The 19,462-nt window shown below is 48.6% G+C and overlaps 1 protein-coding gene across 1 annotated transcript in view; it reads left to right on the top strand.

Moving 5' to 3' along the window:
* The window catches only part of sp2 (sp2 transcription factor), an 85,108-nt gene extending 77,974 nt beyond the window's left edge, over window positions 1-7,134 (top strand). Inside the window, exon 6 of the mRNA XM_072248677.1 lies at window positions 5,210-7,134. Coding sequence (XP_072104778.1) covers window positions 5,210-5,313 — 104 coding nt within the window. The 3' untranslated portion in view covers window positions 5,314-7,134. The remainder of the gene's footprint in view (window positions 1-5,209) is intronic.
* Window positions 7,135-19,462: the final 12,328 nt, after the last annotated feature.

Below are 19,462 nucleotides of genomic sequence, written 5' to 3'. Positions count from 1 at the left end.
TGGCCCTGTGGCTGAGAAGGGTAGGGAAAGGAAGAGGGCAGCAGCAACGATAGGGGACTCTATAGTCAGACAGGCGATTCTGTGGACGCAGGAAAGAAACACGGATGGTGATTTTGCCTCCCAGGTGCCAGTGTCCGGGATGTTTCAGATCGCGTCCACGATATCCTGAAGCGGGAAGGAGAACAGCCAGAGGTCGTGGTACATATTGGTACCAGTGACATTGGCAGGAAAAGGGAGGAGGTCCTGAAAGCAGACTACAGGGAGTTGGGAAGGAAGTTGAGAAGCAGGACCACAAAGGTAGTCATCTCGGGATTACTGTCTGTGCCACACGACAGTGAGTACAGGAATATAGTCAGGTGGAAGTTAAAGCGTGGCTGAAGGATTGGAGCAGGGGGCAGAGATTCAGATTTCTGGATCATTGGGACCTCTTTTGGGGCAGGCGTGACCTGTACAAAAAGGACGGGTTGTACTTGAATCCGAGGGGGACCAATATTCTGGCGGGGAGGTTTGCTAAGGCTATTGGGGAGAGTTTAAACTAGAATCGCTGGGGGATGGGAACTGAACTGAAGAGACGGAGGAAGGGGCAGTTGGCTCACAAATAGAGAAAGCTTGTAGACAGTGCGAGAGGGAGGATAGGCAGATGGTAGAGAAGGGACGTGCTCAGACCAATGGTTTGAGATATGTCTGTTTTAATGCAAGAAGCATCATGAACAAAGCAGATAAGCTTTGAGCGTGGATCAGTACTTGAAGCTATGATGTTGTGGCCATTAACGAGACTTGGATGGCTCAGGGGCAGGAATGGTTACTTAGAGGGCCAGAATTAGATTTTTCAGAAAGGACAGGGAGGAAGGCAAAAGAGGTGGGGACATGGCACTGTTGATCAGAGATAGTGTCATGGCTGCAGAAAAGGAGGAAGTCATGCAGGGATTGTCTACTGAGTCTCTGTGGGTGGAAGTAAGGAACAGGAAAGGGCCAATAACTCTACTGGGTGTTTTTTATAGACCACCCAATAGTAACAGGGACATCGAGGAGTAGATAGGGAAACAGATTCTGGAAAGGTGTAATAATAACAGGGTTGCCATGATGGGAGATTTTAATTTCCCAAATATTGATTGGCATCTCCCTAGAGTGAGGGGTTTAGATGGGGTGGAGTTTGTTAGGTGTGTTCAGGAAGGGTTTCTGACACAATATGTAGATAAGCCTACAGGAGGAGAGACTGTACTTGATCTGGTATTGGGAAATAAACCTGGTCAGGTGTCAGGTCTCTCAGTGGGAGAGCATTTTGGAGATAGTGATCACAATTCTATCTCATTTACCATTGCATTAGAGAGGGATAGGAACAGACAAGTTAGGAAAGTGTTCAATTGGAGTAAGGGGAAATGTGAGGCTATCAGGTAGGAACTTGGATGCATAAATTGGGAACAGATGTTCTTGGGGAAATATACGGAAGAAATGTGGGAAATGTTCAAGGGATATTTGTGTGGCGTTCTGCATAGGTACGTTCCAATGAGACAGGAAAAGAATGGTAGGGTACAGGAACCATGGTTACAAAGGCTATTGAAAATCTAGTCAAGGAGGAATGAAAAGCTTACAAAAGGCTCAAAAAATAGGTAATGTTAGAGATCTGGAAGATTATAAGGCAAGCAGGAAGGAGCTTAAGAATGAAATCAGGAGAACCAGAAGAGGCCATGAGAAGGCCTTGGCGAGCAGGATTAAAGAAAATCCCAAGGCATTCTACAAGTATGTGAAGAGCAAGAGGATAAGACGTGAGAGAATAGGACCAATCAAGTGTGACAGTGGAAAAGTGTGTATGGAACCGGAGGAGATAGCAGAGGTACATAATGAATACTTTGCTTCAGTATTCACTTAGGAAAAGGATCTTGGCGATTGTAGGGAAGATATACAGCGGATTGAAAGCTTGAGCATATAGACATTAAGAAAGAGGATGTGCTGGAGCTTTTGGAAAGCATCAAGTTGGATAAGTCTCCGGGACCAGACGAGATGTACCCCAGGCTACTGTGGGAAGCGAGAGAGGAGATTGCTGAGCCTCTGGCGATGATCTTTGCATCATCAATGGGGATGGGAAAGGTTCTGGATGATTGGAGGGTTGCTGATGTTGTTCCCTTATTCAAGAAAGGGAGTAAAGATAGTAAAGAAATTATAGACCAGTGAGTCTTACTTCAGTGATTGGTAAGTTGATGGAAAAGATCCTGAGAGGCAGGATTTATGAACATTTGGAGAGGCATAATATGATTAGGAATAGTCAGCATGGCTTTGTCAAAGGCAGGTCGTGCCTTACGAACCTGATTGAATTTTTTTCAGGATGTGACTAAACACGTTGGTGAAGGTAGAGCAGTAGATGTAGTGTATATGGATTTCAGCAAGGCATTTGATTAGGTACTCCATGCAAAGCTTATTGAGAAAGTAAAGAGGCATGGGATCCAGAATTGGCTTGCCCACAGAAGGCAAAAAGAGTGGTTGTAGACGAGTCATATTCTGCATGGAGGCCGGTGACCAGCGGTGTGCCTCAGGAATCTGTTCTGGGACCCCTACTCTTTGTGATTTTTATAAATGACCTGGATGAGGAAATGGAGGGATGGGTTAGTAAGTTTGCTGATGACACAAAGGTTGAGGGTGTTGTGGATAGTGTGGTTGGCTGTCAGAGGTTACAGTGGGAAATCGATAGGATGCAAAACTGGGCTGAGAAGTGGCAGATGGAGTTCAACCCAGATAAGTGTGAGGTGGTTCATTTTGGTAGGTCAAATATGATGGCAAAATATAGTATTAACGGTAAGACTCTTGGCAGTGTGGAGGATCAGAGGGATCTTGGGTACCAAGTCCACAGGACGCTCAAAGCAGCTGTGCAGGTTGACGCTGTGGTTAAGAAGGCATATGGTGTATTGGCTTTCATCAACCGTGGGACTGAATTTAGGAGCCGAGAGGTAATGTTGCAGCTATATAGGACCCTGGTCAGACCCCACTTGGAGTACTGTGCTCAGTTCTGGTTGCCTCACTAAAAGAAGGATGTGGAAACTATAGAAAGGGTGCAGAGCAGATTTACGAGGATGTTGCCTGGATTGGGGAACATGCCTGATGAAAACAGGTTGAGTGAACTCGGCCTTTTCTCCTTGGAGCGGCGGAGGCTGAGAGGTGACCTAATAGAGGTGTATAAGATGGTGAGAGGCATTGATCGTGTGGATAGTCAGAGGCTTTTCCCCAGGGCTGAAATAGTTAGCACGAGAGGGCACAGTTTTAAGATGCTTGGAAGTAGGTACGGAGGAGATGTTTTTTATGCAGAGAGTGGTGAGTGCGTGGAATGGGCTGCCGGTGACGGTGGTGGAGGTGGATACAATAGGGTCTTTTAAGAGACTCCTGACAGGTACATGGAGCTCAGAACAATAGAGGGCTGTGGGTAACCCTAGGTAATTTCTAAGGTAAGGACATGTTTGGCACAGCATTGTGGGCCGAAGGGCCTGTATTGTGCTGTAGGTTTTCTACGTTTCTATAATGATGACATCGTACGACACGGCACATGATGATGATGATGAGGGGTTAGTAAGGTGTGGGCATGCTCTGTTGTCGCAGGAGTGTGTGGCGACATTTGCGGCCTGGTCCCAGCACATCCTGAGGTTGTGTCGGTGGTGAACGTACACGGGCGCATTTCCCTGTCTGCTTCGATGTACGAGCGTCAGATAAATCTGAGTGCTGAATCTGAACCTTGACAAAAAAAGATTTTGCTGGTCAGGCAGCATCTGTGGAGGGAGGACAGGGACTAACCGTTCAGCCAGTCAGTGGCGAACCTGTGGAATCCGTTGCAACAGGCAGCTGAGGAGGCCGAGTTGTTGAGTGTGTTTAAAGTGGAGGTCGACGGGTTCTTTATTCGAAAGGATGTCAGCGGTTTCGGGGAGAAGGCAGGAGAACGGGGGTCAAGAGAGATAATAAATCAGCCATGATGGAATGGGGAAGCAGACCCGATGGGCCGAATGGCCTAATTCTGCTCCCCTCTGCCTTGTGGGCAAGAGGAGTGGGTCCTGGAACCCAGAACGGTTTCCGGCACCTTATTTAAGAAAGGAGGTGCTGACGTTGGAGAAGGCTCAGGGGGGGGTTCACCAGAATGATTTCGGGACTGAAAGGGTTACCATATGACGCAAACACAAGGAAATCTGCAGATGCTGGAAAATCAAGCAACACACACATAAACTGCCGGCGGAACGCAGCAGGCCAGGCAGCATCCATAGCTAGCTTCTTCTGGTTAGTACTGACGAAGGGTCTCGGCCCGAAACGTCGACTGTGCTTCTTCCTATGGATGCTATCTGGCCTGCTGAGTTCCACCAGCATTTTGTGTGTGTTGCTTGGGTTACCATACGAGGAGGGTTTGATGGCTCTGGGCCTGAACACTGGAATTTAGAAGAGTGGCGGGGGTGGGGGGGTTCTCATTGAAAGCTATCCAAGGCCTCAATAGAGTTTCTACAGTGGGGGAGTCTAGGACCAGAGGACGCAGATAGAGTGGATGTGGAGAGGATCTTTCCTATAGTTGGGGAGTCTAGGACCAGAGGACCACAGATAGAGTGGATGTGGAGAGGATGTTTCCTATAGTGGGGGAGTCTAGGACCAGAGGACACAGATAGAGTGGATGTGGAGAGGATGTTCCCTATAGTGGGGGGAGTCTAGGACCAGAGGACACAGATAGAATGGATGTGGAGAGGATGTTTCCTATAGTTGGGGGAGTCTAGGACCAGAGGACACAGATAGAGTGGATGTGGAGAGGATGTTTCCTACAGTGGGGGAGTCTTGGACCAGAGGACACAGATAGAGTGGATGTGGAGAGGATGTTTCCTACAGTGGGGGAGTCTAGGACCAGAGGACACAGCCTCAGAACAATGGGACGTCCATTCAGACCAGAGATGAGGAGGAATTTCTTCAACCGGAGGTGATGAATCTGTGGAATTCATTGCCTCAGGTGGCTGTGGAGGCCATGTCATTGGGTATATTTAAAGCAGAGGTTGATAGGTTCGTGATTAGTCACAAGTTACGGGGAGAAGGCAGGAGAACGGGGTCGAGAGGGATAGTAAATCAGCCATGATGGAATGGCCTAATTCTTCTCCTGTGTCTAATGGCCGCAACCCCCTCCCTGATTAGCGGAGAATTTTCAGCTCCCCTGGCGCGATGGCAGACGTTTACGGCAGGCGCATCTCGTTCTGTGTTGCAGGTGACAAGCGCTTCGAGTGCGGACAGTGTCACAAGCGGTTCATGAGGAGTGACCACCTGACCAAACACTACAAGACGCACCTCAACACCAAGAACTTGGTCTGAAACCCTGTGGGACAGTCGGGAGACGCAGTCTCCGTAGAACCACGGAAGTCGAAACCCTTTTGGAAAAAAAAGATTTTTTTTTTTTGTTTCCGTTTCTTCGCATTTTTAAACGAAAGAGACAAAAAAAAGAAAGACTCTCTCCCCCCACCCCCACCCCCTCCTCCTTTGCCCCACCCCACGCCGGAGAGAGGGAGGAAACGGAGCTGTTTTTCGCCCATGCTCTCCCTGCGCCAGAGAAGCGGGCGGAACTGTAGTCGTGCGGTAAGCCAGGTTACCAGTGAGAGGGGCGCGGGCACAGAGAGCGCACTGGATCATGGGTGCCAGGGTGAAGGCCAAGCTGGAGAAGACGAGAAGGGGCAAAGTTCAGGAAAAGTCTAGTCTCCGTCTCGGTTTGTTGTGTCCATTCCTTGCTCTGTAACACAGTCATAGTTTTGCTGATGTCTCCTGATGATAAGATGCCTTAGATTTTCATTCACAATAATGAGGGCTTTGTCTTACGATTTGAGCAGAGGCTTTCAAATAGACACTTTGCTTTTTTTTTTAAAAAAAATTGTCGACAAAAAAAATTTTCTTTTCTCTGAATGTGATTCTGCCGCAGGATCATGAAATAATATCTGTCCAAATGATGCATCTTTGGACAAAAAAAATGATGTGGAAGTTTAAAAAAATGTGTTTTTTTTAATATGTATTGATTTTTAAATGAAATATGGGATTATAGTACCCTGCGATGTTTAATAGAGTCGAGACCATAGCGTTCACAGTTGTTTACAGAGAAATCTTGGTTGTATTTTTGAGCTGTGATTGGAGGCAAATCGGATTTTATTTTAGTATGTTTTGGATGTTATAAGACGACTGGTAATAAATTTCTTAACTGGTGATAAAAGTCGTGGGTAGGAATGGGGGTAAGCGTGGATGCTTCAGTCAGACCTCACAACATCCTGAACGACAGCTTGGATCTCCAAATCAGACCATGAGACATGGGAGGAGAACTCTTCCCGTCCACTCTATCTTGGCCTTTCAATATTCAGTCGGTTTCAATAAGATTCCTTCCCACCTCACGCACCCCCCCTCCCACGCTCTTCTAATAAACTCCAGCGAGTACAGGCCCAGAGCTATCAAATGCTGCTCGTACGTTAACCCTTCCATTCCTGGAGTCGTTCCCGCGAACCTCCTCTGTGCGACCTCTCTTTTCTCAGACAAGGGCCCCAAAACGGCTCACAGTACTCCAAGTTGATGTTGGTAAAGCTTCAACATCACAACCTTGTTTTTATATTCTGGTCCTCTCGAAATGAATGTTTAATGTTGCATTTCCCTTCCTCACCACCGACTCACCAGGAGGGATCCCGCACGAGGACTCCCAAGTCCCTTTGCACCTCATATTCCAAATTTTTTTTTCCCCTGTTTAGAAAATAGTCTTTGCCTTTTATCCTTCTACCAAAATGCATGACCATACACTTCCCTGCACTGTGTTCCATCTGCCGTTTCTTTGTCCATTCTCCTAATCCATCCAAATCCTTCTGCAGGCTTCCCGCTTGCTCAGCACTACCTGCCCCTCCATCTCTCATGTCGTCCATAAACTTGGCCATGAAGCTATCAATTCCGCCATCCAAATCGTTGCCGTACAACGTGAAAAGAAGTGTTCCCAACATCAATGCCTGAAGAACACCACTAGTCAACAGCAGCCAACCAGAAAGGGCCCGTTTTACTCCCACTCTTTGCCTCCTGCCAGTCAGCCAACCTTCTGTCCGTGCTAGTATCTCTTCTGTAATACCGTGGGCTCTTGTTCAGCAGCCTCCTGAAAATCTTAAGTAAACAACGTCCGCTGGCTCTCCTTTGTCTACCCTGCTTGTTATTTCCTCAAAGAGTTCCAGCAAGATTCGTCAGGCGAGATTTCCACTTTACAAAACCCTGCTGTCTCTCGGCCTATTTCGTCACGTGCCTCCGAGTAAGTAACCCTGAGTCCTCATCCTTGATAATGGATAATGGATCTTCATTATCATCAATGCCAATTCCAACCACTCGGGTCAGGCTAATCTGTAATTTCCTTTCTTGTGCCTCCCTTCCCTCCTTGAAGAGTGGGAGTGGCATCTGCAGCTTTCCAGCCCTCCCGAACCATTCTGGAATCTAGCGACTACTGATTTTTCCGCCGTCTCTTCGGCCGCCTCTTGGCTTGCTCAGCAGCCTGGTGTTCGGTACCGTGTCAGGCTGACTGCAGGAAGCAATGTTCTGCTTTCTTACCCGTCCTCGCGGGTCAGGGATACTTTCTGCGCAGTCAGTAGCTCACCAAAAATATTTGACAGCCCCCCACCCACCCACCCCCTGGTAATGACACGGCCGCTTCCAGCGAACGAGGGTTCTGCTCAGAACAACTCCGTGTTCTTCAACAGGGTGAACTGGGGGCTGGGGTGGTGGGGAGAGAATCTTCCGAGACCCACCAGGCCAGTTGCCCCGCGACTCCCAGTCGCCGTCCGTTCACCCGAAGCGGGTTGCCTGGCACAGGAGCCGCAGGATGAGGCCACCCTGCCCCACTGGTTTCAAGACTCATTTATTCTCAAAGAGCGCCTAAGCTATACGGCCTCGAGGCTTCGCTTGCTCGCAAAACGGGAAACCCGGGAGAACCCAGTTAAGGAAAGAGCGAGAAGTTAAAATTCAGAAGACCAGCAAACTCGGTGCGCAAGAGAGCGCGGAGAAGAAAAGCGCAAGTCAGGCAAGCAACTGGAGCGAGCAGCAGCGCTCCGAACCCGGAGTAGGCCCAAGGCAAGAAACCCAAGAGAACCCAATTAAAGAAAAAAAAGTTAAAAGACTAACGCTGGATGCGCAAGGGTAATAAAAGTCACGCAGGCGGTTGAAGCGGGAAGACAACATTCCGAACCAGAAACAGTCCTCAGATCTGAGCCCCCGGAGCAGCTCGGAGTAGGCCCAAGGCCTGGCTTGTCAGTTCGTCGTATTAACGGGCATGGAGCACAGCAGCCGGGGCAGTCTTCAACGCCACAGCGCCCATGGAGATGACCCTCTCAACCCCATCCTCCCCACGCACCTTCGACGCCCTGACTAACCAAGAACCTACTGCCTCCACCTTAAACGCACCCAATGACTCGGCCTCCACGGCCGTCTGTGGCAATGAATTCCACAGATTCACCACCCGCTGGCTAAAGAAATTCCTCCTCATCTCTGTCCTAAAGGGATCTATTTTGAGGTTCTGCTCTCTGCACATAGACTACCCCACTACTGAAGACATAGTCATAGTCATACTTTATTGATCCCGGGGGAAATTCGTTTTCATTACAGTTGCACCATAAATAATAAATAGTAATAGAACCATAAATAGTTAAATAGTAATATGTAAATTATGCCAGGAAATAAGTCCAGGACCAGCCTATTGGCTCGGGGTGTCTGACCCTCCAAGGGAGGAGTTGTAAAGTTTGATGGCCACAGACAGGAATGACTTCCTATGACGCTCTGTGCTGCATCTCGGTGGAATGAGTCTCTGGCTGAATGTACTCCTGTGCCCACCCAGTACATTATGTAGTGGATGGGAGACATTGTCCAAGATGGCATGCAACTTGGACAGCATCCTCTTTTCAGACACCACCGTCAGAGAGTCCAGTTCCATCCCCACAACATCACTGGCCCTTACGAATGAGTTTGTTGATTCTGTTGGTGTCTGCTACCCTCAGCCTGCTGCCCCAGCACACAACAGCAAACATGATAGCCCTGGCCACCACAGACTCGTAGAACATCCTCAGCATCGTCCGGCAGATGTTAAAGGACCTCAGTCTCCTCAGGAAATAGAGATGGCTCTGACCCTTCTTGTAGACAGCCTCAGTGTTCTTTGACCAGGCCAGTTTATTGTCAATTCGTACCCCCAGGTATTTGCAATCCTCCACCATGTCCACACTGACCCCCTGGATGGAAACAGGGGTCACCAGTACCTTAGCTCTCCTCAGGTCTACCATTAGCTCCTTAGACATTCTGTCTACATCTACTGCATCTAGGCTTTTCAATATTCCATAGGTTTCAATGAGAGTTGTCCCCACCGCCCTCCAATTCTTCTAGACTCCAGTGAGTACAGGCCCAGAACCATCAAAAGCTCCTCGTTTTAACCCTTTCATTCCTGGAATAATTCTCATGAACCTCTGGACCCTCTCCAACACCAGCACATCTTTTCTTATTTAAGGGGCCCACAACTGCTTACAATGCTTCACCTGCGGTCTGACCAGTGCCTTATAAAGCCTCAGCACCACACCCTTGCTGTTATGTTAGAAACATAGAAAATAGGTGCAGGAGTAGGCCATTCAGCCCTTCGAGCCTGCACCGCCATTCAGTATGATCATGGCTGATCATCCAACTCAGAACCCCGCCCCAGCCTTCCCTCCATACCCCCTGATCCCTTTAGCCACAAGGGCCATATCTAACTCCCTCTTAAATATAGCCAAGGAACTGGCCTCAACTGTTTTCCTGTGGCAGAGAATTCCACAGATTCACCACTCTCTGTGTGAAGAAGTTTTTCCTCATCTCGGTCCTAAAAGGCTTCCCCTTTATCCTCAAACTGTGACCCCTTGTTCTGGACTTCCCCAACATCGGGAACAATCTTCCTGCATCTAGCCTGTCCAATCCCTTTAGGATTTTATACGTTTCAATAAGATCCCCCCTCAATCTTCTAAATTCCAACGAGTATAAGCCTAGTTCATCCAGTCTTTCATCATATGAAAGTCCTGCCATCCCAGGAATCAATCTGGTGAACCTTCTTCATACTCCCTCTGTGGCAAGAATGTCTTTCCTCAGATTAGGGGACCAAAACTGCACACAGTATTCTCGAAGTGAATGCTAACGTGGCATTTGCCTTCCTTACCACCGACTCAACCTGCAAGTTAACCTTTTGGGAATCCTGCACAAGGACTCCCGAGTCCCCTTGCACCTCTGATTTTGGAATTTTCTCCCTGTCTAGAAAATAGCCTGTGCCTTTATTCCTCCTACCAAGGTGCATGACCGTACACTACCCTACACTATATTCAGTCTGCCACTCCTTTGCCCATTCTCCTCGACTGTCAACCCGTCTGCAGACACCCTGCTTCCTCAACACTGCCGGCCCCTCCGCCTATCTTTCTATCGTCCACAAACGAGGCCACAAAGCCATCATGGATTCGAAGCACATTTACTTATCAAAGTGTGTACCCTGACAGTCACCTTCTCCGCAGACAGCCACGAAACAAAACCATGAAACCCATTCAAAGAAAACCCGCCTCCCGCGCGCAAATAAACACCCAGGCTGCGCAAATGGCGACAAGAACATCAACCCCCTCACCCTCCCTAGCGCGGGGGAAAAAAACAAATCACACAAACAGCAACAAACGCATCAACCGCGCCCCCCCCACAAAAAAAAATCAAATCACACAAACAGCAACAAGAAAGAATGAGTGGAAACCCCAGCAAGTGAAACACAAAGTGGAAGAATCTGTATTCGGTTCGGCTCAGTGTTCATCAGTCCAATCCGCAAACCGCAAACCCATTCTCCGACAGTATCGAGGGTAGGGGGGAGAGAAAGAGACTATTCGATGGCAGGGATCTTCCCTCTGGAGCAGAGAGGGACCGTCGCGCGCAGGCACCTCCCTCCGGGAGCAGCGAGTGAGAGGCTGAACACTGGCTCGTCTTCCGCGCTCGTCTCGATGTTTCAGTCTTCCTTGGAGTTTTGATCGGCGAGAAATGGAGTCGATCGCGGTGGGCCTGCGCCCCCCCATCTGTAAACCTCATCGGAGACAGCGAAGCGCCAGGCCGCTCGATCAGCCCGAAAGCACCCCGTCAAACCGTGTGGCTGGCGGGCTCCTTACGGATACCAGAACCACACCCGAAAGAGAGGAAGACGGCGTGAAGGAGGTGAAAGAAGCGACTCCGTGGACCGTCTGGAGAGATTCACCCGCGGTAGTGCTGTCCGCCGGCGCCACCCTGACTATGTCAGCAGCTCTCTCCTGTCTCGAGTCCGCGGACGTTTGCTGCCATCTACGCCTGGTACCGACGCAGGCATGGCATCGCACGCTCAGCATCAGTCTGCAACCGCGGACGTAGCTTGGCACCACGCTCATCCGAGGTTAGGTGTTAATCGACCAGTCTAAGGCGAAAGCAAGGTAAGTCTCCGGTTGTCACAGGCCCCTTCTCTGTCCTCTTCTCGAGCCCATCGCCCCTAACGGGGCGTTAGAATCAGAATCAGGTTTACTATCACCAGCATGTGTCGTGAAATTTGTTACCTTAGCAACAGCAGTTCAATGCAATACATAATCTAGAAGAAGAAGAAAAAAAATAATAATAATAAATAAGTCAATAACAGTACACGTATATTGAATAGATTGAAAATTGTGCAAAACCAGAAACAATATATATATATATAGAAAAAGTGAGGTGGTGTTCACGGGTTCAATGTCCATTTAGGAATCGGATGGCAGAGGGGAAGGAGCTGTTCCTGAATCGCTGAGTGTGTGTCTTCAGGCTTCTGTATCTCCTCCCTGATGGCAGACGGGAAGAAGCTGTTCCTGAATCGTTGAGTGTGTGTCTTCAGGCTCCTGTACCTCCTCCCTGATGGCAGAGGGGAAGAAGCTGTTCCTGAATCGCTGAGTGTGTGTCTTCAGGCTCCTGTACCTCCTCCCTGATGGTAACAGTGAGAAAAGGGCATGCCCTGGGTGCTGGGGTTCCTGAAAATAGACACTGCCTTTCTGAGACACCGCTCCTTGAAGATGTCCTGGGTATTTTGTAGGCTAGTACCCAAGATGGAGCTGACTAAATTTACAACCCCCACAGCTTTTTTTCGGTCCTGTGCAGTAGCCCCTCTCCATACCAGACAGTGATGCAGCCTGTCAGAATGCTCTCCACGGTGCATCTATAGAAGTTTTCAAGTGTATTTGTTGACATACCAAATCTCTTCAAGCTCCCAATGAGGCTAGCAATGGCAACTCATCGGGGTCCCCTGTCCTGGGCCAGTCTGCCAAGGTGTATGTGGCCTGTCGAAGATCTTTCCTCTCCCAGGAATGAGGTCTTCAGAGTCGCTGTCGGCATTTTGCTGTTTTGTTTTTACGGGATGGGTTTGCCTGCCCGATGCCCAACCCTCCTCCGTTTGCAGCTGGGCTTGGGACTGTTAAAGGTGGAGTTCTCTTCCTCTGTGTGTGTGTGCACGCTTTTAGGCTGGAGAGAAGCACCCTGGGTTTCCAGCGGAGGTCAAGTAAAAGCTGTAAAAGATATACAAATGTGTGTTTAATTACCGTTAATATTTGTGGGGGAGGGAAAGCCCTGTTTAACAAATGCTGTGACTGTGAATGAAGTCGCCGAACAGACACTGAAGCCGGTGGATATAGAAGTCCAGTCACAGACGAGAGAAAAATCTGCGGATGCTGGAAATCCAAGCAACGCACACACACACACACACACACACACACAAAATGCTGGAAGAACTCAGCAGGTCAGGCAGCATCTGTGGAGAGGAATAAACAGTCGACATTTCGGGCCAAGACACTTCAGCAGGACTGGAGGGAAAAAAAAGGTGAGGAGTCAGAGTTCGAAGGTGGAGCGAGGGGAGGAAGAAGTAAGATGATAGGTGAAACCGGAAGAAGGGGAGAGGGTGAAGTAAAGAGCTGGGAAGTTGGTGAAAGAGAGGGGGCTGGAGAAGGGGGAATCTGACAGGAGAGGACAGAAGGCCGTGGAAGAAAGAAAAAGGGGCAGGAACACGAGAGGGAGGCAATGGGCAGATGAGATAGGGTGAGAGGGAGGAAAGGGGATGGGTAATGGTGAAGCAGGAGGGGCATTTCTGGAAGTTTGAGAAATGATGTTCATGCCATCAGGTTGGAGGCTACCCAGATCGAATATCATGTGTTGCACCTCCAACCTGAGTGTGGCCTCATCGTGGCAGTAGAGGAGACCGTGGACTGACATATGGGAATGGGAAGTGGAATTAAAATGGGTGGACTCTGGGAGATCCCGCTTTTTCTAAGTGCTTGGCAAAGCGGTCTCCCGATCTAGGTCGGGTCTCACCAATATACAGGAGGCCACACCGAGAACACTGGGTACAGTAAATGTCCCCAACCAACTCACGGGTGAAATGTCACCTCACCTGGAAGGACCGTTTGGGCCCCTGAACGTCAGTGAGGGAGGAGGTGTAGGGGCAGGTGTGGGACTTGTTCCGCTTGCATGGTTAAGTGCCAGGAGGGAGATCAGTGGGGAGGGACGAACGGACTAGGGAGCGATCCCTGTGAAAAGCAGAAAGTTGGGGTGGGGGAAAAAGATGTGCTTGGTGGTGGGATTCCGCTGGAGATGGCAATGCAGATACAGACGTCTTTGTTTAGCAAAACTAGCAGGCGTCATACCAGAGAAACTCTCAGTGGTGGCCTCCCTAACCCAATACTACATGACATTTTTGTATGCTGAGGATCAAAGATACTGGCAGCACAATTCTGTAGTTATAATGTATCTACAATGCTTCCTTTGAATTACATATAATTTTCACGCACCTCCTTCTTCGCACCCACACTCCAGACACCCAAAAGTGAATGATAATCGCCATTGATTCTGGCAACACACATCAAAGTTGCTGGTGAACGCAGCAGGCCAGGCAGCATCGCTAGGAAGAGGTACAGTCGAAGTTTCAGGCTGAGACCACTGATTCTGGTCTGCTTTCATGCATAAGTGGACATGTCAGGTCAATGGGGTGTTTCCTGGTTTGCAATCAAACCCAGTCTCCAGCTCCAAGAACATCCATTATCCTGAGCTGCATGTTAAGCTCAATCCATAGTCCATATTCAGATCCGAAGACTGGTTGCTGTGGAAATTAATACTTAATAAATACCGTAACTCCAGAATACATCCTAACAACAAATTCGGAAGGAGTGTGTCTTTATCGTGGAGAGGGGCAGCAGCCAAAGGAATTGGACCTCTTAGTGTTGTCACGGGGATGGGATGTCACTGTCTAGGCTCCACCGTGGAAGGTGCTATGATTCCTGACTGTGATGCCAATTCTTGTTTTGCTCTGGACTCGGTGAAATGAAATGCTTCATGTTTTCCTTGGTGCACGCGGAGATACTAGAAACATAGACATAGAAAATAGGTGCAGGAGTAGGCCATTCGGCCCTTCGAGCCTGCACCGCCATTTATTATGATCATGGCTGATCATCCAACTCAGAACCCCGCCCCAGCCTTCCCTCCATACCCCCTGACCCCCGTAGCCACAAGGGCCATATCTAACTCCCTCTTAAATATAGCCAATGAACTGGCCTCAACTGTTTCCTGTGGCAGAGAATTCCACAGATTCACCACTCTCTGTGTGAAGAAGTTTTTCCTAATCTCGGTCCTAAAAGGCTTCCCCTCTATCCTCAAACTGTGGCCCCTCGTTCTGGACTTCCCCAACATCGGGAACAATCTTCCTGCATCTAGCCTGTCCAATCCCGTTAGGATCTTATACGTTTCAATCAGATCCCCCCTCAATCTTCTAAATTCCAACGAGTACAAGCCCAGTTCATCCAGTCTTTCTTCATATGAAAGTCCTGCCATCCCAGGAATCAATCTGGTGAACCTTCTTTGTACTCCCTCTATGGCAAGGATGTCTTTCCTCAGATTAGGGGACCAAAACTGCACACAATACTCCAGGTGTGGTCTCACCAAGGCCTTGTACAACTGCAGTAGTACCTCCCTGCTCCTGTACTCGAATCCTCTCGCTATAAATGCCAGCATACCATTCGCCTTTTTCACCGCCTGCTGTACCTGCATGCCCACTTTCAATGACTGGTGTATAATGACACCCAGGTCTCGTTGCACCTCCCCTTTTCCTAATCGGCCACCATTCAGATAATAATCTGTTTTCGTATTTTTGCCACCAAAGTGGATAACTTCACATTTATCCACATTAAATTGCATCTGCCATGAATTTGCCCACTCACCCAACCTATCCAAGTCACCCTGCATCCTCTTAGCATCCTCCTCACAGCTAACACTGCCACCTAGCTTCGTGTCATCCGCAAACTTGGAGCTGCTGCATTTAATTCCCTCATCCAAGTCATTAATATATATTGTAAACAACTGGGGTCCCAGCACTGAGCCTTGCGGTACCCCACTAGTCAGCGCCTGCCATTCTGAAAAGGTCCCATTTATTCCCACTCTTTGCTTCCTGTCTGTTAACCAATTCTCCACCCACACCAATACCTTACCCCCAATACCGTGTGCTTTAAGTTTGCACACTAATCTCCTGTGTGGGACCTTGTCAAAAGCCTTTTGAAAATCCAAATATACCACATCCACTGGTTCTCCCCTATCCACTCTACTAGTTACATCCTCAAAAAATTCTATGAGATTCGTCAGACATGATTTTCCTTTCACAAATCCATGCTGACTTTGTCCGATGATTTCACCGCTTTCCAAATGTGCTGTTATCACATCCTTGATAACTGACTCCAGCAGTTTCTCCTCTCTTCATGAATTCCCCCACTTACCCACGCAGGTGATCTTTATGCATCTACTGGCATCTTCCCCCCTCTCTTTCCAGCCCTGATGAAAGGTCATGGCTCAAAACATCGACTATTTATTCCCCTCCATAGATGCTGCCTGGCCTGCTGAGTTCGTCCAGCATTTTTCGAGCCCCCCCGCCCACACCATAGCCCTCCAGACCCCTCGCATCCAAGTACTTACCCAAATTTCTCTTAAACCACCACTTGCGCTGGCAGCTTGTCCCACACTCTCACCACCCTCTGAGTGGAAAGTTCCCCCCCTCATGTTCCCCTTAAACATTTCACCTTTCACCCTTAACCCATGACCTCTAGTTGTAGTCTCATCCAAGCTCAGTGGAAAACACCTGCTTGCATTTACCCCATCCATACCCCTCATAATTTTCTGTGCGTCTATCGAATCTCCCCTTGCTCTCCTAACCTATTCCAGACATCCCACCTCTCCCGGAAGTTCTGGGAGTCTCCCGCATATTGATAGTGACTCCCTGATGTCCGCAAATTATATACAATGTCCCGGAAATTGATTTTTTTTTGAGAGCGAGCGTGAGAGAACGCACGAAAAAGAGTGAGAGAGCGAACGCAAGAGCAAGAAAGCAAGCGCGACAGAGAGAGAGCGAGAGTGGCCACGAGAGAGAGAGTGACCACAAGCGAGAGAGCACGCGTGTCGATAGAGAGAGCGAGAGTTCCAAAAAAAGTCAGAGTGGCAGAGTGTTCCAAAAAAAGAAAATATAAAACATACGTCACCCCAGACTACCCTAAAGTGTACCCCTGCCTAATAGGGCTCAAAATAATGACGGTGTTGCTCGCTGCACTGTTTGCAACAGTGACTTTTCTATTGCCCATGGTGGGTTAAAATGTAAAAGACATGTTGAGATGAGTTTAACAGGTGTCCTTCGTTCATTAGCATAGCTAACGTTATTTAAACTAGCTGGCTAGCTGCTAAGGAGCTACTCTATTGCAGACATCCCACCTCTCCCGGAAGTTCCGGGAGTCTCCCACAAATTGATGGTGCTACCTCCCTGAAATGAGTTTTTGCAGGGTGGGATGTCTGCTATTCAACCTTTCCCTATAACTGGGCTCCTCCATTCCTAGTAACACCCTTGTCAATTTTCTCTGCTTTCTTTCAATCTTGTTGACATCTTTCCTGGAGTTCGGTGACCAGAACTGGACACAATACTCCAAATTGGCTCTGAGCAATGTCTTTTACAACTTCCAGACCGCCTCGGAAAGAGCCATCACAGAAGGAGACCGTTTGGCCTTGTTACAGTTTTTTGGCAGCAAACCAGACACATCACGTTCTCACTCGCCACTGCTATTTTTGCATTTCTCCGATGGGATCTACCTCCATGTCCATTCAGGCAGCACGCACTGGCTCCCAGTCACACACTGTTCAGAAGAAGCAGAGTTGTGTTTACATCTCCCCTCTGATTAACTTGCCAGTCAACTTCAGTCTGTGCTCTCCGAACACCCTCTTCCTCTTGTGAGCAACGTCTTCAAACTCCTATCAAATTCCCTCATAAAATCTTCCCTGCCTTGGTCGGGTGGGGGGGGGGGTGAGGAAAAAAAAACAGGCAGATTCAGAGAGACAGAGATTGAGAAACTGAGCGAGATAGAGAGAGAGAGATTAAGAGACAGAGTGTGGGAGACAGAAAGCTAAGAGAGAGATGGAGAGAGTGTGAGAGACAGAGAAAGCTAAGGGAGAGATGGAGAGAGTGTGAGCGACAGAGAAAGCTAAGAGAGATGGAGAGAGTGTGAGAGACAGAGAAAGCTAAGAGAGAGACAGAGAGAGTGTGAGAGACAGAGAAAGCTAAGACAGAGACGGAGAGAGTGTGAGAGACAGAGAAAGCTAAGAGAGAGACGGAGAGAGTGTGAGAGACAGAGAAAGCCAAGAGAGAGACGGAGAGAGTGTGAGAGTCAGAGAAAGCTAAGAGAGAGTCGGAGATAGAGTGCGGGGGGACAGAGAAAGCTAAGAGAGAGACGAAGAGAGTGTGAGAGACAGAGAAACCTAAGGGAGAGATGGAGAGAGTGTGAGAGACAGAGAAAGCTAAGAGAGAGACGGAGAGAGTGTGAGAGACAGAGAAAGCCAAGAGAGAGACGGAGAGAGTGTGAGAGTCAGAGAAAGCTAAGAGAGAGTCGGAGATAGAGTGCGGGGGGACAGAGAAAGCTAAGAGAGAGACGAAGAGAGTGTGAGAGACAGAGAAACCTAAGGGAGAGATGGAGAGAGTGTGAGAGACAGAGAAAGCTAAGAGAGAGACGGAGAGAGTGTGAGAGACAGAGAAAGCTAAGAGAGAGACGGAGAGAGTGTGAGACAGAGAAAGCTAAGAGAGAGACGGAGACAGTGTGAGAGACAGAGAAAACTAAGAGAGAGACAGAGAGAGTGTGAGAGACAGAGAAAGCTAAGAGAGAGATAGAGAGAGTGTAAGAGACAGAGAAAACTAAGAGAGAGACGGAGAGAGTGTGAGAGACAGAGAAAGCTAAGAGAGAGACGGAGAGAGTGTAAGACAGAGAAAGCTAAGAGAGAGACGGAGACAGTGTGAGAGACAGACAAAGCTAAGAGAGAGACGGAGAGAGTGTGAGAGACAGACAAAGCTAAGAGAGAGACGGAGAGAGTGTGAGACAGAGAAAGCTAAGAGAGAGATGGAGAGAGTGTGAGAGACAGACAAAGCTAAGAGAGAGACAGAGAGAGTGAGAGACAGAGAAAGCTAAGAGAGACGGAGAGAGTGTGAGAGACAGAGAAAGCTAAGAGAGAGACGGAGAGAGTGTGAGAGACAGACAAAGCTAAGAGAGAGACGGCGAGAGTGTGAGAGACAGACAAAGCTAAGAGAGAGACAGAGAGAGTGTGAGACAGAGAAAGCTAAGAGAGAGACCGAGAGAGTGTGAGACAGAGAAAGCTAAGAGAGAGGTGGAGAGTGTGAGAGAAAGAGAAAGCTAAGAGAGGGATAGAGAGAGTGTGAGAGACAGAGAAACCTAAGAGAGAGATGGAGAGAGTGTGAGAGACAGAGAAAGCTAATAGAGAGACGGAGAGAGTGTGAGAGACAGAGAAAGTTAAGAGAGAGACCGAGAGAGTGTGAGAGACAGAGAAAGCTAAGAGAGAGATGGAGAGAGTGTGAGAGACAGAGAAAGCTAAGAGAGAGACGGAGAGAGTGTGAGAGACAGACAAAGCTAAGAGAGAGACGGAGAGAGTGTGAGAGACAGAGAAAGCTAAGAGAGAGATGGAGAGAGTGTGAGAGACAGAGAAAGCTAAGAGAGAGATGGAGAGAGTGTGAGAGGCAGAGAAAGCTAAGAGAGAGATGGAGAGACAGAATGTGGGACACAGAGAAAGCGAAGAGATGGAGAGTGATTGGGGGTGGACGGAGAATGCTAGGAGAGATGGAGAGAGTGAGAAACAAGACTGTGCGAGACAGAATGCTAAAAGAGATGGTGAGTGAGAGATAGAGTGAGATAGAAAGAGTGTGAGAGTGTGGGACACAGTGAGAGAGAGGCAGACAGAGTGAGAGAGGCAGACAGAGTATGGGAGACTGAGACAGTGTGTCAGAGAGACATAGAGAGAGGGAGGGTGTGGGAGTCTGAGACACAAGGAGTGAGAGACCAGTATGAGAAAGAAAAACACTAATAACCCAAAGCGCTTGTGCTCATGTATACAAAATCATGAGGGCTACAGATAGGGTGAATGCAGG

The sequence above is a fragment of the Mobula birostris genome, chromosome X (genome assembly GCF_030028105.1).
Source record: "Mobula birostris isolate sMobBir1 chromosome X, sMobBir1.hap1, whole genome shotgun sequence".
NCBI lineage: Eukaryota > Metazoa > Chordata > Chondrichthyes > Myliobatiformes > Myliobatidae > Mobula > Mobula birostris.
Note: the sequence above shows the minus strand (reverse complement) of the source record. Positions and strands in the feature narration are given on the sequence as shown.